Raw genomic sequence first — 23,361 nt, forward strand, 5'->3', positions numbered from 1 at the left:
ATGGAAATAGGTATCACCAGGGGTAGGGTCTATTATACTGTAAGTCAAAATTCACATTGCAAAAAGGAGTTGGTTCTCAACGGACGCAAGACTATAACACTTATCGACTCGGGCTGTAGCCAGTCTGTCATCAGAGCAAATTTAATGGTTGGTAGGACCTTTACTCCGGGGGTCACAGTGACGATTTGTTGCATTCACGGAGACTCCCGAGAATATCCCATGGCATGGGTCTCTCTAAGATGGGAAGGAAGAGAAACCCAAATCAGAATGGGAGTAGTGGATCGTCTGGTGGAGGAAGCTATAATCGGGACCGACTTTCCGGACTTTGCGATACTCTTAGATAGTATAAGGAACAGCGAGGAAAATCATACCTGGTGGAAAGAAGCTCCATTTTTAACGAGCCAATATAGTCCACAGTAACTCAGCCTAAACTGAGTAGAAGAGAAAAAAGAGAAACCAAAAAACTATATGGACCTAAGCATAAGGAATCTATCGGGGTAATTACTCGAACCAATAACTTCAATAACCTACCCCCTTTCCGTTCATGCCAGAGGGAAGATCCCACCCTCCTTAACGCCTGGAGAAATGCACAACCACGGAATCTGGGAGATAAAGGCCCCTCTTTTGCCATAATTAAATATTTATTATATAGGATCACAAACTCCGATACCCTAGAAAAGAAACAATTGCTAGTTCCCGAACCTTATAGACTCCAGGTATTACATCTAGCTCATAATCAACCGGGAGGTGGTCACTACGGAAGAGAGAAAACTGAAGAATACCTGTTAAGAACGTTTTATTGGCCCGGAGTGTTTTCCCAGATTAGGAGATTTTGCCAGCAATGCCCTAAATGTCAAATCGTAGATCCCGGACCCAAGAGAAAGGTTCCCCTACAGCCCTTACCCATTATTGAGGTACCCTTTTCCCAAGTCGGCATGGACATAATAGGACCCCTCATACCGTCCTCAAAAGGGTATAGGTATGTGCTGGTATTAGTAGACTACGCCACCAGGTATCCCGAGGCCATTCCCCTGTCCAGTATTAATACAAAAAACGTAGCCAATGCCATGATTGGGTTTTTTACCCGTGTAGGTTTTCCTTAAGAAATACTGAGCGACCAAGGACCTCAGTTCATGTCAAACTTAATGTCTCAGATATGTCAACTACTAGGGATTAAACACCTGAGAACTGCAGTTTATCATCCCCAAACAGACGGTTTAGTAGAAAGATACAACCGTACCTTAAAAACCCTATTAAAAAAATCTGTTTCTGCGTCTGGCAAGGACTGGGATAGGAAACTACCCTTAGTTCTCTATGCCATTAGGACGCATGAACAAGCTTCTACGGGATATAGCCCATTCAAATTGGTCTTTGGGAGGCAACCTCGCACACTACTAGATATGGCAGCAGAATTGTGGGAAGAGGAGGAAGATAGTGAGAGAACCCTCTTAGAATACACTAATGACCTGAAATCCCAAATACAAACGGTAAGGGAAGACGTCAGGGAAAATCTAGAAAAAGCCCAAAATAAACAAACATTATTACGACTGCAACACACAAATGAGAACCTTGAGTAAGGGAGACAAAGTACTTATCCTTCTACCTAGTTCAGACAATAAACTCCTGGCTAGATGGCAAGGACCCTATAAGGTCCTAGGAACAGTAACCCCTGTTACATATACCAATGAAATAACAGAAAACCCTAAAATAACCCAAATATTTCATATAAACTTGTTAAAAAAATGGGAAGAACCGCCGGAGCCACTACGGACGCCGTCAGCCGGTTACTTGGTGAATACAGTAAGAGAACTTGATATTGGCTGGTGTCCTACTCCTATATGTATCACTGCAGAAGAACCACAAAAGAATGTAGAGCTTTTACCAAAACAACAAGACCAGTTAACACTACTACTTTCCCGCCACGATAAACTATTTTCTACCCAACCAGGAAAAACCTTGTTAATACAACATCGTATTAGAACGCTGCCTGGAAAGATAATACGACTACGGCCCTATTGCATACCCGAAGCCAGAAAAGTCTTAGTAGAAGAAGAGATCAAAAAAATGCTTTCCATGGGAGTTATAGAACCCTCCAAAAGCCCCTGGTGCTCCCTGGTCTTGTTGGTCCCCAAACCTGATGGATCAATACGATTCTGCATTGACTTTCGACAGGTCAACGCTATATCCCTGTTTGACACTTATCCCCTTCCCAGGGTAGACGATCTCCTAGAAAAGCTCGGGAGAGCCAAATACATGTCCACCCTGGATTTAACCAAGGGCTATTGGCAGATTCCATTGGCAACCACAGACAAAGAAAAAACAGCCTTCTCCACAGCCTCGGGGCTGGATCACTTTAATGTCCTTCCCTTTGGATTACATGGCACCCCAGCCACTTTCCAGCAGCTTATAGACTCCCTCTTGCGACCATATACCAGATATGCAGCCGCATATCTGGATGACATTGTAATATATAGCGAGACTTGGGAAGAACATTAGAACCATCTCTACAACATATTCTCGGTTCTACAGCGAGCAGGTCTCACTGCTAATCCCCAGAAAAGTCACCTAGCTTACACAGATATCGCGTACTTAGGGTATCACATAGGAGGAGGAACAATAAAACCCCAATTAAACAAAGTGGAAGCCATTACGCATATAAAATGCCCTACTACCAAGAAAGAGGTGCGCTCCTTTCTGTGGCTGGTAGGGTATTATAGAAGATTCATCCCCCATTACTCCACCCTGGCATCTCCCCTAACCGACCTCTTAAAGAAAGGACAACCTACGAAAATAGCAAGATTGAGTCCGGCCCAGCACCATAGCTATAGAACCCTACAAAACTGTCTCACAACCACACCCATTTTGCGTTGTCCCGATTTTAAGCAACCTTTCCATCTACAAACAGATGCCTCAGATGTAGGCCTAGGGGCGGTTTTATTTAAAAAAGCTGAGGACGACACCAGTCACCCCATTGTATTTATCAGTCGTAAACTCCTACCCAGGGAACAGCGCTACCCGATTATAGAACGGGAATGTCTCGCCATCAAATGGGCCATAGAGAGTCTTCAGTATTATCTGTTGGGACGTCAATTTCTGCTATATACTGATCACGCTCCTCTGACATGGCTATCGTGCCATAAAAACACCAACAACAGCATACTTAGATGATTTATGGAACTCCAACCTTTCTCCTTTCAGGTGTGCCACCTTCCGGGGAAATTAATGGGCCAGGCCGATTACCTATCCCGTTATCCGTTGGCTCAGGGTCTCGAACAGCCCCAAGCGTGGGAGGGGACATGTAACCGGGCGTCTGTCGCCACGATTACGCATCCAAACGCCGAACCCGACAGCACATACCCTGGGGGTACGACCGCGAGGAACGCTGACCCGTAAGCGACTTCCGTTCCGGATATCCGGGAACAGGAGGGAAAAGGAGACGGAGAGAGACGAAGGACGGCACGCACAGGACTGACGGGACGAAGAGCCGAGCCTGCAGAAGGAGAAAACGATTCGGAGGCTGAACTGGGGAACAGAGAGGAAGACCTGGACGGGGAACCCGATGAGGAAGACTACGGGAAACCCAGGGAGACCTCACAATGCCGCCACATCCCAGGAGGGGCGTGGCTCTCACAGGTATGAGCGTACCTAGTCTTAAAAATCCTACCCAACTGGATGTGGGTAGAAAAAGGGGGAGGGAAAAGGAACGAGGAACCGGAAAGGGATCGGGAGGAGGGGGAACTAAAAAGAGGGGAATCTAAATAACCTAACAGCACGTCAGGAGGGGGTGAAGCAAACCACCCACCTGTATCATAAGAGAGAGAGAGAGAGAATAAATAGTTACAGGACGGTTGAACCACAAGTTGAATAAATAAGCAAATACCCACACCTATCCACACCCTATCCTCACCTTCCTACTAACCTATATAGAGATATATCCCAAAACCCAAACGTCTACACTTACCTGCTTTTCTTTTCATCTTTTCTTTTGGGGAACATCGCCTCCCTTTTTGAGAGTGGGACCAAGACGAACACCTGGAATCCCTAAGAAAAAGAGAAAGAGAAATTTCATCTTCCTGACTAACTGAGAAGGCAATCACAGAGACACGGGTCACGAAGGACCCAAACCACGTATATAAACTCACTCAACCCATACCACAATAAAAGCGTATTACCACTATACTAGGTGTCTCCATAGTCTTTCTAAATCTGTCTCAACCAGAACCCATTACAATGCCTTTTGACAAGAAACATCTATTTGGCCCAGAAGTAGACACCACTATTGAAAAACTGAGAAAAGACTCAGATACTGCGAAAGCAATGGGGGCTTTATACACCACACCATATAGAGGCTCTTTTCGCAGACCCCAGTTTAGAGGAAGTTTTAAGCCACAGTCCTCTGATGCTTCCACCTCCCAAACAAAGCAGGGACAACAAACCCAATATGAAAGAGGGGGGTTCAGAGGGTCCGATAGAGGACAGTATTTCAGGAGCAGAGGTAAATTCCAAACTTCAAAGCAAACCACTAATCCACCTAAGCAGTGACTTCCTTCCCACCCTTCCACCCCACACTTCTCCTGTGGGGGGAAGACTACAGTAATTCCACTCTCATTGGCAGAATATCACCACAGACAATTGGGTATTATCAATTATCTGCAATGGCTTTTGCCTAGAATTAATCTCCACCCCTCCAAACATTCCACCACAAGTTGTCCCCAGAGCAGTGTTCTGTTGCAACAAAAGGTACAATCTCTACTATTAAAACATGCAATAGAATTAGTTCCACATTCTCAACAAGGAACAAGAGTATACTCACTATACTTCCTCATTCCCAAAAAAGTAGGCACCCTCAGGCCAATCTTGGACCTCAGACCCCTCAATCTATAAATCCTGTCAGAACATTTTCACATGGTAACTCTGCAAGATGTCATTCCACTACTACAAAAACAAGATTACATGACTGCTTTAGACCTCAAAGATGTGTATTTCCACATACCCATCCATCCAGGTCACAGAAAATATCTTAGGTTTGTCATAGCAGGAAAACATTACCAGTTCAAAGTGTTGCCATTCGGCATAACAACAGCTCCAATAGTGTTCACAAAATGTCAAGCAGTAGTAGCAGCCTACTTAAGAAGACAACACATCCACGTCTTTCCATATCTGGACGATTGGCTAATAAAATCAAGCAATTTTACATAATGCCAACAACACACTCATTATGTGATAGAAACCTTGCATACACTAGGGTTCACTCTCAATTACCACAAATCACATCTTCAACCAGCACAAGTACAACCTTACCTAGGTGCTATCCTAGACACTCAAAAAGCCATAGGTTATCCAAATACACAAAGGAAATAAGCTTTCCAAAATCTCATACCACACATACAGCCAAATCAACAATACACTAAGATTTATCATCAAGATTCTAGGAATGACGGCATCTTGCATAGACGTAGTTCCACATGAAGAATAAACATGAGGCCCTTACAACAATGCCTCTAACGACAATGGTCTCGTTGATGGACCACCCAACACATATGTCCCTTCAATGGTGGAATCGCAGCAATCAAATGAAGGGGCAGTCATTCCAAGACCCTGTGCCTCAGACCATAATCACATCAGACGCATCAATGATAGGTTGGGGAGCTCACCTCAACAATCAGACCATTCAAGGGCAATGGGATGCCAAACAGAAACAGTTTCACATAAACCACCTAGAACTATTAGCTGTATTTCTTGCTCTAAAAGCGTTTAAACCTCTTCTCAAACAGAAGAATGTTCTCATAAAAACAGACAACATGACAACCATGCATTACCTCAACAAACAGGGTGGGACACACTCATCTCAACTGTCCCTGCTAGCCCAAACAATATGGAAATGGACAATTCACAATCAAATTCATCTAGTAGCACAATACATTCCAGGGATAGACAATCCGCTGGCAGATCTCCTAAGTAGAAATCACCAACAAATACACGATTGGGAGATTCACTCCCAAGTACTCCAAAAGTACTTTCAAAAGCGGGGAACACCAGAAATAGATCTATTCGCAACAAGCGAAAATGCAAAATGCCTAAACTTCACATCCAGACACCCTCATCCCCTATCCAAGGGCAATGCTCTATGGATCAGTTGGTCAGGGATATTTGCTTACGCTTTTTCCCCCTCTCACACTCCTTCCTTTTCTAGTCAGCAAACTACATCAAACATCACTCACCATGATTCTAATAGCACTAATATGGGCATGTCAGAATTGGAACACAACACTCCTAGATTTGTCTGTAGTACCCCATTCCAAACTCCCAAACAGACCGGATTTGTTAACACAGAACAGAGGTCAAATCAGGCATCCAAATCCCAATGCTCTCAATCTAGCGATTTGGCTCCTGAAGTCCTAGAATTTGGTTACCTAAAACTTCCATCAGAATGTATGGAAGTAATTAAACAAGCATGTAAACCTACTACTAGACAATGCTACACAAACAAGTGGAAAAGATTTGTATACCACTGTCAATCCAAAAACACTGACCAACTTAGACAGCATCCATACAAGATATTGTATGCTATTTACTTCATTTACAAAAATCACATTTGCCTTTTTCATCCATCAAAATACACCTCACTGCGATATCTGCATACTTACAGAATATTCAACATATTTCTCTATTCAGAGTTCCTGTTATTAAAGCCTTCATGGAAGGATTAAAACGCATTATTCCACCTAGAACACCACCTGTTCCATCGCGGAATTTAAATATCGTACTTACCAGACTCATGGGACCACCTTTTGAACCCATGCCCTCTTGTCAAATTCAATATTTAACATGGAAGGTCTCTTTCCTTGTAGCTATTACTTCTTTAAGAAGAGTTAGTGAAATACAAGCTGTAGGAAGTTGGCTCTGTATGCACTATTTCAAAGTAAGGAATAGTATGCACAGAGTCCAAGGGTTCCCCTTAGAGGTAAGATAGTGGCAAAAAGAGCTAATTCTAATGCTCTATTTTGTGGTAGTTGTGAGAAGGTAGCCTCTTTCTAGCCTTGTTACCCCCACTTGTGGCCTGTTTGTGAGTGTATGTCAGGGTGTTTGTCACTGTTTTCACTGTCTCACTGGGATCCTGATAGCCAGGCCTCAGTGCTCATAGTGAAAACACCATGTTTTCAGTATGGTTGTTATGTGTCACTGGGATCCTGCTGGTCAGGACCCCAGTGCTCCTAGGTTTGTGGCCTATATGTATGTGTCACTGGGACCCTGTCACACAGGGCCCCAGTGCTCATAGGTGTGCATGTATATGTTCCCTGTGTAGTGCCTAACTGTCTCACTGAGGCTCTGCTAACCAGAACCTCAGTGGTTATGCTCTCTCATTACTTTTAAATTGTCACTAACAGGCTAGTGACCAATTTTACCAATTCACATTGGCTTACTGGAACACCCTTATAATTCCCTAGTATATGGTACTGAGGTACCCAGGGTATTGGGGTTCCAGGAGATCCCTATGGGCTGCAGCATTTCTTTTGCCACCCATAGGGAGCTCTGACAATTCTTACACAGGCCTGCCACTGCAGCCTGAGTGAAATAACGTCCACGTTATTTCACAGCCATTTTACACTGCACTTAAGTAACTTATAAGTCACCTATATGTCTAACCTTTACCTGGTAAAGGTTAGGTGCAAAGTTACTTAGTGTGAGGGCACCCTGGCACTAGCCAAGGTGCCCCCACATTGTTCAGAGCCAATTCCCTGAACTTTGTGAGTGCGGGGACACCATTACACGCGTGCACTACATATAGGTCACTACCTATATGTAGCTTCACCATGGTAACTCCGAATATGGCCATGTAACATGTCTATGATCATGGAATTGCCCCCTCTATGCCATCCTGGCATAGTTGGCACAATCCCATGATCCCAGTGGTCTGTAGCACAGACCCTGGTACTGCCAAACTGCCCTTCCTGGGGTTTCACTGCAGCTGCTGCTGCTGCCAACCCCTCAGACAGGCAGCTGCCCTCCTGGGGTCCAGCCAGGCCTGGCCCAGGATGGCAGAACAAAGAACTTCCTCTGAGAGAGGGTGTGACACCCTCTCCCTTTGGAAAATGGTGTGAAGGCAGGGGAGGAGTAGCCTCCCCCAGCCTCTGGAAATGCTTTGTTGGGCACAGATGTGCCCAATTCTGCATAAGCCAGTCTACACCGGTTCAGGGACCCCTTAGCCCCTGCTCTGGCGCGAAACTGGACAAAGGAAAGGGGAGTGACCACTCCCCTGACCTGCACCTCCCCTGGGAGGTGTCCAGAGCTCCTCCAGTGTGCTCCAGACCTCTGCCATCTTGGAAACAGAGGTGCTGCTGGCACACTGGACTGCTCTGAGTGGCCAGTGCCACCAGGTGACGTCAGAGACTCCTGCTGATAGGCTCCTTCAGGTGTTAGTAGCCTTTCCTCTCTCCTAGGTAGCCAAACCCTCTTTTCTGGCTATTTAGGGTCTCTGTCTCTGGGGAAACTTTAGATAACGAATGCATGAGCTCAGCCGAGTTCCTCTGCATCTCCCTCTTCACCTTCTGATAAGGAATCGACCGCTGACCGCGCTGGAAGCCTGCAAACCTGCAACATAGTAGCAAAGACGACTACTGCAACTCTGTAACGCTGATCCTGCCGCCTTCTCGACTGTTTTCCTGCTTGTGCATGCTGTGGGGGTAGTCTGCCTCCTCTCTGCACCAGAAGCTCCGAAGAAATCTCCCGTGGGTCGACGGAATCTTACCCCTGCAACCGCAGGCACCAAAAAGCTGCATTACCGGTCCCTTGGGTCTCCTCTCAGCACGACGAGCGAGGTCCCTCGAATCCAGCGACGCTGTCCAAGTGACCCCCACAGTCCAGTGACTCTTCAGCCCAAGTTTGGTGGAGGTAAGTCCTTGCCTCACCTCGCTGGGCTGCATTGCTGGGAACCGCGACTTTGCAGCTACTCCGGCCCCTGTGCACTTCCGGCGGAAATCCTTCGTGCACAGCCAAGCCTGGGTCCACGGCACTCTAACCTGCATTGCACGACTTTCTAAGTTGGTCTCCGGCGACGTGGGACTCCTTTGTGCAACTTCGGCGAGCACCGTTTCACGCATCCTCGTAGTGCCTGTTTCTGGCACTTCTCCGGGTGCTACCTGCTTCAGTGAGGGCTCTTTGTCTTGCTCGACGTCCCCTCTCTCTGCAGGTCCAATTTGCGACCTCCTGGTCCCTCCTGGGCCCCAGCAGCGTCCAAAAACGCCAAACGCACGATTTGCGTGTAGCAAGGCTTGTTGGCGTCCTTCCGGCGGGAAAACACTTCTGCACGACTCTCCAAGGCGAGAGGGATCCGTCCACCAAAGGGGAAGTCTCTAGCCCTTTTCGTTCCTGCAGAAACCTCAGCTTCTTCTGTCCAGTCGAAGCTTCTTTGCACCCGCAGCTGGCATTTCCTGGGCATCTGCCCATCTCCGACTTGCTTGTGACTTTTGGACTTGGTCCCCTTGTTCCACAGGTACCCTAGATTGGAAATCCACAGTTGTTGCATTGCTGGTTTGTGTCTTTCCTGCATTATTCCTCTAACACGACTATTTTGTCCTTAGGGGAACTTTAGTGCACTTTGCACTCACTTTTCAGGGTCTTGGGGAGGGTTATTTTTCTAACTCTCACTATTTTCTGATAGTCCCAGCGACCCTCTACAAGGTCACATAGGTTTGGGGTCCAGTCGTGGTTCGCATTCCACTTCTGGAGTATATGGTTTGTGTTGCCCCTATCCCTATGTTTCCCCATTGCATCCTATTGTAACTATACATTGTTTGCACTGTTTTCTAAGACTATACTGCATATTTTTGCTATTGTGTATATATATCTTGTGTAAATTTCCTATCCTCTCACTGAGGGTACACTCTAAGATACTTTGGCATATTGTCATAAAAATAAAGTACCTTTATTTTTAGTATAACTGTGTATTGTGTTTTCTTATGATATTGTGCATAAGACACTAAGTGGTACTGTAGTAGCTTCACACGTCTCCTAGTTCAGCCTAAGCTGCTCTGCTAAGCTACCATTATCTATCAGCCTAAGCTGCTAGACACCCTATACACTAATAAGGGATAACTGGGACTGGTGCAAGGTGCAAGTACCCCTTGGTACTCACTACAAGCCAGTCCAGCCTCCTACAGTAGTGTGGTCGAGCAGTAGGCTTATCAAAGGAGTAGTGTTAAGCATTTGTTGTACACACACAGGCAATAAATGAGGAACACACACTCAGAGACAATTCCAGGCCAATAGGTTTTTGTATAGAAAAATATATTTTCTTAGTTTATTTTAAGAACCACAGGTTCAAGATTTACAAGTAATACTTTAAATGAAAGGTATTTCAGGTAGGTACTTTAGGAACTTTGAATTAGCAAAATAGCATATACAGTTTTCACATAAATGACATATAGCTATTTTAAAACTAGACACACTGCAATTTTCAACAGTTCCTGGGGGAGGTAAGTGTTTGTTAATTTTTGCAGGTAAGTAAACCACCTACGGGGTTCAAGTTTGGGTCCAAGGTAGCCCACCGTTGGGGGTTCAGAGCAACCCCAAAGTTACCACACCAGCAGCTCAGGGCCGGTCAGGTGCAGAGGTCAAAGTGGTGCCCAAAACGCATAGGCTTCAATGGAGAAGGGGGTGCCCCGGGTCCAGTCTGCCAGCAGGTAAGTACCCGCGTCTTCGTAGGGCAGACAAGGGGGGTTTTGTAGGGCACCAGGGGGACACAAGTCCACACAGAAAGTACACCCTTAGCAGCACGGGGCGGCCGGGTGCAGTGTGCAAACAAGCGTCGGGTTTCCAATAGGAATCAATGGGAGACCAAGGGGTCTCTTCAGCGATGCAGGCAGGCAAGGGGGGGGGGGCTCCTCGGGGTAGCCACCACCTGGGCAAGGGAGAGGGCCTCCTGGGGGTCACTCCTGCACTGGAGTTCGGATCCTTCAGGTCCTGGGGGCTGCGGGTGCAGAGTCTTTACCAGGCGTCGGGATCTGAGGAGCAGGCAGTCGCGGTCAGGGGATTCCCTCTGCAGGCGTCGCTGTGGGGGCTCAGGGGGGGCAACTCTGGCTACTCACGGTCTCGCAGTCGCCGGGGAGTCCTCCCTGAAGTTTTTGTTCTCCACAAGTCGAGCCGGGGGAGTCGGGTGCAGAGTAGAAAGTCTCACGCTTCCGGCGGGAAACGCAGGTTGTTTTAAAGTTGCTCCTTTGTTACAAAGTTGCAGTCTTGGATGAACAGAGCCGCTGCCCTCTGGAGTTCTTGGTCCTTCTAGAGCAGGGCAGTCCTCTGAGGATTCAGAGGTCGCTGGTCCCTGGGGAAAGCGTTGCTGGAGCAGTGTCTTTAGAAGGGGGGGAGACAGGCCGGTAGAGCTGGGGCCAAAGCAGTTGGTGTCTCCGTCTTCTCTGCAGGGTTTTTCAGCTTAGCAGTCCTCTTCTTCTTAGGTTGCAGGAATCTAGTTTACTAGGTTCTGGGGAGCCCTTAAATACTAAATTTAAGGGTGTGTTTAGGTCTGGGAGGGCAGTAGCCAATGGCTACTGTCCTTGAGGATGGCTACACCCTCTTTGTGCCTCCTCCCTGAGGGGAGGGGGGCACATTCCTATCCCTATTGGGGGAATCCTCCATTAGCAAGATGGAGGATTTCTAAAAGTCAGAGTCACTTCAGCTCAGGGCACCTGAGGGGCTGTCCTGACTGGCCAGTGACTCCTCCTTGTTTTTCTCATTATCTCTCCTGGACTTGCCGCCAGAAGTGGGGGCTGTGTCCAGGGGGCGGGCATCTCCACTAGCTGGAGTGCCCTGGGGCATTGTAACACGAAGCCTGAGCCTTTGAAGCTCACTGCTAGGTGTTACAGTTCCTGCAGAGGGGAGGTGTGAAGCACCTCCACCCAGAGCAGGCTTTTGTTTCTGTCCTCAGAGAGCACAAAGGCCCTCACCACATGGGGTCAGAAACTTGTCTCTCAGCAGCAGGCTGGCACAGACCAGTCAGTCCTGCACTGAACAATTGGGTAAAATACAGGGGGCATCTCTAAGATGCCCTCTGTGTGCATTTTTTTTATAAATCCAACACTGGCATCAGTGTGGGTTTATTATTCTGAGAAGTTTGATACCAAACTTCCCAGTATTCAGTGTAGCCATTATGGAGCTGTGGAGTTCGTTTTTGACAGACTCCCAGACCATATACTCTTATGGCTACCCTGCACTTACAATGTCCAAGGTTTTGCTTAGACACTGTAGGGGCATAGTGCTCGTGCACCTATGCCCTCACCTGTGGTATAGTGCACCCTGCCTTAGGGCTGTGAGGCCTGCTAGAGGGGTGACTTACCTATGCCACAGGCAGTGTGAGGTTGGCATGGCACCCTGAGGGGAGTGCCATTTCGACTTAGTCGTTTTCTCCCCACCAGCACACACAAGCTGGCAAGCAGTGTGTCTGTGCTGAGTGAGGGGTCCCTAGGGTGGCATAAGACATGCTGCAGCCCTTAGAGACCTTCCCTGGCATCAGGGCCCTTGGTACCAGGGGTACCAGTTACAAGGGACTTACCTGGGTGCCAGGGTTGTGCCAATTCTGGAGACAATGGTACATTTTAGGTGAAAGAACACTGGTGCTGGGGCCTGGTTAGCAGGGTCCCAGCACACTTCTCAGTCAAGTCAGCATCAGTATCAGGCAAAAAGTGGGGGGTAACTGCAACAGGGAGCCATTTCTTTACACAAGCCTTCACTCTTGAACCTTTTTTCCAAGTGCACAAACATAAAGTTGTACTTAGAAGAAATCCCAAATTTCTACCAAAAGTAGTTTCTCCTTTTCACATCAACCAAACAGTGGAATTGCCAGTCTTCTTTCCACAGCCAGACTCTGTGGCAGAAAGAGCTCTTCATACCCTAGATCTCAAAAGAGCTCTTATATACTATATAGACAGAACCAAAGATTTTAGAAAAACAAAACAACTTTTCATTGCTTTCCAACAACCACATAAAGGCAATCCTATATCAAAAACAAGGTTTAGCAAGATGGATTGTTAGATGCATCAAAGCAAAAAGACAACTTTTGATCACTCCTAGAGCACATTCTACGAGAACGAAAGGTGTGTCAATGGCATTGTTAGGAAACATACCAATGGATGATATATGTAAAGCAGCCTCATGGTCAGCTCCTCATACATTTACAAAACACTACTGTGTTGATGTTTTTTCACAGCAACAAGCAACTGTAGGTCAAGCTGTCTTAAGAACACTATTTCAAACAACTTCAACTCCTACAGGCTAGCCACTGCTATTTTTGGGAGGATAAACTGCTTTGTAGTCTAAGCATAGCATGTGTATCTGCAGCTACTCATGCCATTGAACGGAAAATGTCACTTACCCAGTGTACATCTGTTCGTGGCATGTAGTGCTGCAGAGTCACATGCACCCTCCCTCCTCACCAGAAGCCTGTAGTCGTTTGAGTTTAACATTTCTACATATGTATATACATTTACATTTGCATGGACATCTCTTTGTATGCTTATACTCTGTTACTCCTTCCTTCACCCTCTGCGGGAAAACAATCTAACAATGGAGTCGATGCCCATGCGCACTGTAACTGAGAGTTGTAACACTCCGAGCCCAACACTAGATGTCGGAAGAGCTATGCATAGCATGTGAATCTGCAGCATTACATGCCACGAACAGATGTACACTGGGCAAGTGACATTTTCCATACATATATGTGTTTGATGGCATGTTTAGCTGCAGATACACATGCTGTGCACATCCCGCCATCTGGTGTTGGGCTCGGAGTGTTACAAGTTGTTTTTCTTCGAAGAAGTCTTTTCGAGTCACAAGACCGAGGGACTCCTCCCATTTCGACTCCATTGCGCATGGGCGTCGACTCCATCTTAGATTGTTTTTTTCCGCCATCGGGTTCGGACGTGTTCCTTTTCGCTCCGTGTTTCGGGTCGGAAAGTTAGTTAGAATCTCGGAAAAAACGTTGGTATTGTTTGCGTTCGGTATCGGGTTAGTTACAACAGATCGACACCGAATTTAGAAGAGTTCCGGTGGCCCTTCGGGGTTCTTTTCGATCCCCCGTCGGAGCCTGGTCGGCCCGGCCACGTGTGAATTCAAGGCTGATGGAACGGACCCCATTCCGCTTCTGTCCAAAATGCCATAACAAGTATCCGTATACGGATCAGCATCTGGTCTGTAACTTGTGCTTGTCCCCAGAGCACAAGGAAGATACTTGTGAGGCCTGTCGAGCGTTTCGGTCCAGAAAAACGTTAAGAGACCGAAGAGCCAGAAGACTGCAGATGGCGTCGACGCCGGCAGAACAAGAGCGTTTCGAGGAAGAAGAGGAAGCTTTCTCTATCCAAGAGTCGGACGCGGAAGAGCTCGAGGCCGAAGAAACGCCGAAAACCGTGAGTAAGACGTCGAAACATAAGACTCACGAGAAGTCAACAAAAGCCCAGGGGACGCCACCGCCAACAGGCCATGGCTTAACCCAAACAAGCGGTGACCGAGCCAAGGCACCGAAAAAGGGCACGCTGGTGTCGAAGTCATCCGACTCCGGTCGAGATACCGCCACACAGCAATCTCGGACCCGAGACATCAGCTCTGAGAAATTTCGGCACCGTCACAGCGGCACCGAACAAATTCGGCATCGAGACACCACCACGCCGAAAATTACAAAGGTTTCTTCGGAGCCTAAAAAGACCTCCGAAAAAGTTTCGGTTCCGAAACATCCAGCCTCGGAACCGAAAACAGGTTCCTATACAGAGGAACAAGGATTGGCCTCCCAAATGAAAAAACATAGATTTGGAGAGGAACTTCAAGCTGTAGAGCCAGACTATACTCAAAGGAGGCTCCACATTCATCAAGACACAGGGAAGATAACCACTCTTCCTCCAATTAAAATAAAAAGAAAACTTGCCTTTCACGAAAAGGACAAGGAGCCACAGGCAAAGGTGGCAAAGAAAACAACTCCACCACCTTCTCCACCACCATCAGTGCACACATCACCAGTAGCAACTCCTCCACTGATGCACTCCCCGACTCATACTGCCATGAGTCAAGATGATCCCGATGCATGGGACCTTTACGATGCTCCAGTATCGGACAACAGCCCAGACTCGTACCCTACCAGGCCGTCCCCTCCTGAGGACTGTACATCTTACACACAAGTGATCGCAAGGGCAGCTGCTTTCCATAACGTCACCTTGCATGCAGAACCAATTGAGGATGACTTCTTGTTTAACACACTAACCTCCACTCATAGCCAGTACCAAAGACTACCTATGCTCCCAGGAATGCTAAAACATTCAAAACAAAGCTTTCAGGATCCTGTTAAAGGCCGAGCCATAACTCCAAGAGTAGAGAAAAAGTACAAGCCACCGCCAACAGATCCTGTTTATATTACAACGCAGTTAACTCCAGACTCAGTAGTTGTCGGGGCAGCTCGTAAGAGAGCAAAGTCTCATACCTCGGGAGACACACCACCTCCAGACAAAGAGAGTCGCAAATTTGATGCTGCGGGCAAAAGGGTTGCAGCACAAGCAGCAAACCAATGGCGCATTGCCAATTCACAAGCGCTTTTGGCAAGATATGACAGAGCTCACTGGGATGAGATGCAACATTTGATAGAACACTTACCCAAGGAGTTCCAAAAAAGAGCACAACAAGCGGTGGAAGAAGGACAAAGTATCTCTAATAATCAGATACGGTCTTCAATGGATGCAGCAGATACGGCTGCAAGGACAGTAAATACTGCAATAACAATAAGAAGGCACGCATGGCTCCGCACGTCAGGTTTCAAGCCGGAAATTCAACAAGCCGTGCTCAATATGCCATTTAATGAACAGCAGTTGTTTGGGCCGGAAGTCGACACTGCTATTGAGAAACTCAAGAAGGACACTGATACGGCAAAAGCCATGGGCGCACTCTACTCCCCGCAGAGCAGAGGCACCTTTCACAAAACACCTTTTAGGGGAGGGTTTCGAGGACAACCTACAGAAACCACAACATCACAAACAAGGCCCCCTTACCAAAGCCAATATCAGCGGGGAAGTTTTCGGGGGCAATATAGAGGGGGACAATTCCAAAGAGGTAGAGGAAAGTTCCAAAGCCCCAAAAGTCCTCAAAATAAGCAGTGACTCACAAGTCACCCATCCCCATCACATAACACCTGTGGGGGGAAGATTAAGCCAATTTTACAAACATTGGGAGGAGATAACAACAGATACTTGGGTACTAGCAATTATTCAGTATGGTTATTGCATAGAATTTCGAGAATTCCCTCCAACAGTCCCACCGAAAACACACAGTATGTCGAAACAACATATAAATCTTCTAGGATTAGAAGTTCAAGCATTGCTCCAAAAAGAGGCAATAGAATTAGTACCAAAACAAGAACTAAACACAGGAGTTTACTCACTGTACTTTCTAATACCCAAAAAAGACAAAACTCTAAGACCTATACTGGATCTCAGAATATTAAATACATACATCAAATCAGACCACTTTCACATGGTTACATTACAGGAAGTAATCCCAATGCTCAAACAGCAAGACTACATGACAACACTGGATCTAAAGGATGCATATTTCCATATACCAATACATCCTTCACACAGAAAGTACCTAAGGTTTGTATTCCAAGGGATACATTACCAATTCAAAGTGTTGCCATTCGGAATAACAACTGCGTCAAGAGTTTTTACAAAATGTCTAGCAGTAGTAGCTGCACATATCAGAAGGCAGCAAATACATGTGTTCCTGTACCTAGACGATTGGTTAATCAAAACCAACACGCAAAAACAGTGTTCACAACACACAAATTACGTCATAGAAACCCTACACAAACTAGGTTTCTCAATCAATTACTCAAAGTCACACCTTCTGCCGTGTCAAACACAGCAATACCTAGGAGCAACAATCAACACACTAAAAGGAATTGCCACTCCAAGTCCACAAAGAGTCCAAACATTCAAAAATGTAATACAAGCCATGTATCCAAACCAAAAGATACAGGTCAAATTAGTAATGAAACTCCTAGGCATGATGTCCTCATGCATAGCCATTGTCCCAAACGCAAGGTTGCACATGCGGCCCTTACAACAGTGCCTAGCATCACAGTGGTCACAAGCACAGGGTCAACTTCTAGATCTGGTGTTGATAGACCGCCAAACATACATCTCGCTTCAATGGTGGAACAGTATAAATTTAAACCAAAGGCGGGCTTTTCAAGACCCAGTGCCACAATGCGTAATAACGACAGATGCATCCATGACAGGGTGGGGAGCACACCTCAATCAGCACAGCATCCAAGGACAATGGGGCATTCAGCAAAAACAGTTTCATATAAACCACTTAGAACTGTTAGCAGTGTTTCTAGCTCTGAAAGCATTTCAACCCATAATAACACACAAATACACTCTTGTCAAAACAGACAACATGACAACAATGTATTACCTAAACAAACAGGGAGGAACACACTAGACACAGTTGTGTCTCCTAGCACAAAAAATATGGCATTGGGCGATTCACAACCACATTCGCCTAATAGCACAATTTATTCCAGGGATTCAGAATCAGTTAGCAGACAATCTCTCTCGGCATCACCAACAGATCCACGAATGGGAAATTCACCCCCAAATACTGAACACTTACTTCAGAATGTGGGGAACGCCACAAATAGATCTATTTGCAACAAAAGAAAACTCAAAATGCCAAAACTTCGCATCCAGGTACCCACAACATCAGTCTCAGGGCAATGCACTATGGATGAACTGGTCAGGGATATTTGTGTACGCTTTTCCCCCTCTCCCACTTCTTAAACAAGTTGAGTCAAAACAAACTCAAACTCATACTAATAGCACCAACATGGGCAAGGCAACCTTGGTACGCAACACTACTAGACCTTTCATTAGTACCTCATATCAAACTGCCAAACAGACCAGATCTGTTAACACAACACAAACAACAGATCAGACATCCAAATCCAGCATCGCTGAATCTAGCAATTTGGCTCCTGAAATCCTAGAATTCGGGCACTTAGACCTCACACAGGAATGTATGGAGGTCATAAAACAGGCTAGAAAACCTACCACTAGACACTGTTATGCAAATAAGTGGAAAAGATTTGTTTATTACTGCCATAATAATCAAATTCAACCTTTACACGCATCTGCAAAAGAGATAGTAGGATACTTACTACATTTGCAAAAATCTAAACTAGCTTTCTCTTCCATTAAAATACATCTTACGGCAATTTCAGCTTACCTGCAAAATACGCACTCAACTTCACTATTTAGGATACCAGTCATAAAAGCGTTTATGGAAGGCCTAAAGAGAATTATACCACCAAGAACACTACCAGTTCCTTCATGGAACCTCAACATTGTCTTAACACGACTCATGGGTCCACCTTTTGAGCCCATGCACTCTTGTGAAATGCAATACTTAACGTGGAAAGTTGCATTTTTAATTGCCATCACATCTCTAAGAAGAGTGAGTGAGATTCAAGCATTTACCATTCAAGAACCATTTATTCAAATACACAAAAATAAAGTTGTTCTACGGACCAATCCTAAATTTTTACCAAAAGTAATCTCACTGTTCCACTTGAATCAAACGGTAGAATTACCAGTGTTCTTCCCACAGCCAGATTCCGTAGCTGAAAGAGCGCTACATACATTAGACATCAAAAGGGCACTAATGTACTACATTGACAGAACGAAACTAATTCGAAAGACAAAACAACTATTTATCGCCTTTCAAAAACCTCATACAGGAAATCCTATTTCAAAACAAGGCATTGCTAGATGGATAGTTAAGTGCATTCAAACCTGCTATCTTAAAGCTAAAAGAGAACTGCCTATTACACCAAAGGCACACTCCACCAGAAAGAAAGGTGCTACCATGGCCTTTCTGGGAAATATTCCAATGAACGAAATATGTAAGGCAGCAACATGGTCTACGCCTCATACATTTACCAAGCACTACTGTGTAGATGTGTTAACTGCACAACAGGCAACAGTAGGTCAAGCTGTACTAAGAACATTATTTCAAACTACTTCAACTCCTACAGGCTGAACCACCGCTTTTTGGGGAGATAACTGCTTATTAGTCTATGCACAACATGTGTATCTGCAGCTACACATGCCATCGAACGGAAAATGTCACTTACCCAGTGTACATCTGTTCGTGGCATTAGTCGCTGCAGATTCACATGCGCCCACCCGCCTCCCCAGGAGCCTGTAGCCGTTTAGAAGTAGATCTTAAACACTTGTACATTTATAAATATATTACTTGAAACTTCATTATGTACATAGGCATTCACTCCATTGCATGGGCACTATTACTAGCATATACAACTCCTACCTCACCCTTTGCGGGGAAAACAATCTAAGATGGAGTCGACGCCCATCCGCAATGGAGTCGAAATGGGAGGAGTCCCTCGGTCTCGTGACTCGAAAAGACTTCTTCAAAGAAAAACAACTTGTAACACTCCGAGCCCAACACCAGATGGCGGGATGTGCACAGCATGTGAATCTGCAGCGACTAATGCCACGAACAGATGAACACTGGGTAAGTGACATTTTCCATATATAGATATATAGATAGATATATATATATACACACATATACATATATATATATATATATTAAGCAAAACTGTAAACAAAGAAGCCACCGCACTGCAGTCTTTCAGTTGATTGCACAAATTTATTGCGTTATTAAGCAAACACCAATGCGTTTCGAAAGATATTCTCAGGGGAAACATCAACACCTTTGAAAACAGTAGGGGGTCCTCTGGTGTCCTTTCTATCCACAGGCCTCCTACTCACTGCATGCCTTACACATACTCGGGCACCCCATCTCTTTCAGATATAACCTCAGTGGTAAGACTGAGAGGTGACCTCTGGTTGAAGGCAGAGATCATAACCTATAAGATTTCATTCGCCCTTCATATAATTTGCTACTGACTATATATTACTCATGGTTTTAGTTTCATTTTTCTCCCTATTTTTTATTGTTTTCTGGCATTCTAAAGGGGATGAGAGAAGGCAATGCTAAATTGATGGCTCTATATGACTCGAAGCCATTGGTCTGCTTGGATTGTCTATCTACTTGTTGACTCAGTGTAAAATTGAAGCTGTGTTATCTTCTAGCACTAGAACCGCAATGCTGATGACAATTTATGTATACTGCTACTACTTCCAATATTTACACTTGAACAATTCAATAAAGAAAGTTTGACTAAAATACAGAACAGGAATGTTCTTCTCTTGCTGTGCTGTTTGTGCCTGGAGATGTTTCCTCACCCATATTGTTTGAACCCATCCGTCTTCCTCTAACCAATGCTGTTTATTCCTCTTGTCTTCCCTGTAGATCCTGATGCTGAGGTGTGTCTACATACTCTGCGGCTCCTACAGTCAGTCATCCTGGAGCCAGAGGTGTTTGCGAAGATGGCACCCTCACTGCAGGAGTCTCTACCGCTGCAGCGCATCACGGGGTTCTCCAAGGGCCGCCACAAGGAGCTCAAGAGCCTGGCGCAAGAGCTGCTGGAGGACCTCCACTTCCTGGAGGCAGAAGTATAGCATCAGCAGTTCATTTCCCCTTTTCCTTTGTTTTAAAGACATGTGTCAGAGCTGGCAAGAAGTTTAAGGACTAGCTAAAAGGGAGACCATGGAGCCTGCCCATCTGACAGAAGCACAGGACGATATCCAGGTGATAGTCCAGGCAATCTGGCTACGGAGTGTCAACGCCAGAAAACATGGAAAAAAACACAATGCAGCAGAAGCTGACACTTAATGGAAAGGTACTCCCTTTTCAACACCAATGGTGTAATCCTGGGTTGACAGAGTAGAGTCTGTCCTTGTCCCCGATGTCAGCTGCAGAATCCTAGGCTGACAAGTGGATCCTTGGTGTGAAGAATGCACCTATCTCCGTAGCACCTGCTCCATGATCCTAGGTTAACCCAATGCTTGCCCTTGGTGAAGACGTCCTTTCCTGGGTGAGTTGCATGATCCTAAGATTGCCTCACTCCCCACATTTAAGAAGGTCTCCTGGTAGGGTTCACTACATGTTCCTGTAGCTACTACACTTACATTTGGAGGGTAGGATCGGCCCATAGTAGCATCTGCTATGGTTACCATTGGTGACTAGAGTCCATCTTCAGTGTCAGCAGCGTGATCGTATAGCTTCTGTGTTCTCCAGTGGTGGGTAGAATCCAACCATAGTGTTGAATGCATAATTTGCACGGGAGAGTTCACTCCTAATGCCGGTGGTCTGACCCAGTAAATAGTTTGATCCCACAGGTGGGAAAAGTCCGCAACATGGTCCTGTTGCTACTGTGCTAACCATTGGTTGGAACAATTTGTCCTTCTTGTCAGCTGTATGACCATGTAGCTGTCATGATTACCGTTGGTGTGAAGAGTCTGCCCCTCACGTTGGCTATATCACCCTTTAGCTGTCGCGATTACTGTTGGCAGGGACGGTCAACCCTTCGGTTCGGCTGAATGACCTTGTAGCAGTCATGGTCACCATTAACGGCGAGGGTCCCCCACTCACCATTAGTGGCGATGGTCCGCTCCTTGCGGCTTTCACTGTTACTGTTGGCGGAGGGGTTCCTCCCTTGTGTTGGCTATATGATCCTTTACCTGTCACAGTTTTGTTGGTGTAAAGGGTCAGCCCCAAGTATCACCTTTATGATCTGGTAGCTGTGTCGGTTACCATTGCAGATGGCCCATCACCTTGCGTTGGCTATATGACCCTGTAGCAGTCATGGTTCCAGTTGGTGGAGAGGGTCTGCCCTTGCGTCAGCTATATAATCCTGTACCTGTCACGATTACTGTTGGTTTGAAGGATCTGGCCCTTGTGTCATCTATATGATTTTGTAGCTGTCACAGTTACTGTTGGTGGAGAGAGACCAGATTGGGCCTTGAAGTGCAGAGTTTCCACTACCTTTGCACATGTACACAAACAGATGCACATGTGGGCACTACGGGCCAGATGTAGCAAAATGACATTTTGCGACTTGCAAATTGCGAGTACTAGCGACTCGCAATTTGCAAGTCGCAAAATGTCATGCAGAAAGGTGTCTCAGACACCTTCTGCGAGTCGGTATGGGGTCGCAAAGACCCACCTCATTAATATTAATGAGGTGGGTCGCAAATTGCGGCCCCATACCGACTATGGGCACTCGCTAACATGGAGGCCTGCTGTAGTCAGCAGGCCTCCATGTCAGCGACCTGCTTTTAAATAAAGCAGTTTTTTTTTTTTAAGTGTAGCCCGTTTTCCTTAAAGGAAAACGAGCTGCACTTAAAAAAAAATCCGAAACCTTTTGTTTTGGTTTTTTTTCAGGGCAGGTAGTGGTCCCTTGGACCACTACCTGCCCTGAAAAAATGTTTTGGGGTCCATTCACAAAGGGGAAGGGGTCCCGTGGGGACCCCTTCCCGTTTGCGAATGGGTTACCATCCACTTCAAGTGGATGGTAACTGCGACTCCATTTGCGACCGCATACGCGGTCACAAATGGAATTGCATACCATTGCGAATCGCAAATAGGAAGGGAACACCCCTTCCTATTTGCGATTCGGAAATGCATTTTGCGAGTCGGTCCCGACTCGCAAAATGCATTTCTGCATAGGAAACACGCATTTGCGAGTCGCAAACGGCAAATTTTGCCGTTTGCGACTCGCAAAGTGCTTCCTACATCTGGCCCTAAGTGCATTAATGTTGACTTGTATTAAGAGACATGAGACATGAGGTCAAGATACACATTCCATTCCATTTGAGGTAGAAACTTTATTGCACACACAAAGGCACGGGGAAGCAGGGACATGTGCCAACACTTAAGAGGGAGTCACATTTGCATTAGTTCTCTTAGATTAGACAACTACTTTACTGTTCTCAAGGAAGACCTTGACTGTCTACTTATCCACATGCATCGCTAGTTCCAGTTTGCTGTGTTCCCCTTATCGCCACCATATGATCCTTCTGCTGCCAATGGACCCCCACCCGGATTCAAACATGGCACATGACACATGACCCAGTTGGAGTCTGTCATGTCCACAACATGAGTGCACACATCACAGGAATGTACTGCAGAACTCCTAGGGAAGGTAGAGTGGGCACAGGGCACCTGTGCCACCCTCTGTATCCCTCACCTTTTCAGCCATTCTGCTAGATGTCTTTGTCAGTAGCGAGAGAGACCTGGCAGCCCAGTGTGATGGAACATGTGGCTTCTGATAGTACCCATGCTCCTGTTCGTTTAACTAATTACTGTTCAGTTAGTTTTAGTTTCATTGCTTGTAATGTAGACAAATCACAGTTACATATTTGTACAGTACCGAGGCCTGCTCAGCCTGTGCCATATTAACTGGTA

The 23,361-nt window shown here is 46.0% G+C and overlaps 1 protein-coding gene across 1 annotated transcript in view; it reads left to right on the forward strand.

Annotated features, from left to right (window-relative positions):
- Window positions 1-21,957, forward strand: part of HSF2BP (heat shock transcription factor 2 binding protein) — a 173,486-nt gene extending 151,529 nt beyond the window's left edge. Inside the window, exon 8 of the mRNA XM_069203238.1 lies at window positions 20,365-21,957. Within this exon, the coding sequence (XP_069059339.1) occupies window positions 20,365-20,573 (209 nt within the window). The 3' untranslated portion in view covers window positions 20,574-21,957. The remainder of the gene's footprint in view (window positions 1-20,364) is intronic.
- The last annotated feature ends 1,404 nt before the right edge of the window (window positions 21,958-23,361 follow it).

The sequence above is a fragment of the Pleurodeles waltl genome, chromosome 8, assembly GCF_031143425.1.
Source record: "Pleurodeles waltl isolate 20211129_DDA chromosome 8, aPleWal1.hap1.20221129, whole genome shotgun sequence".
In the NCBI taxonomy this organism is placed as follows: Eukaryota; Metazoa; Chordata; class Amphibia; order Caudata; family Salamandridae; genus Pleurodeles; species Pleurodeles waltl.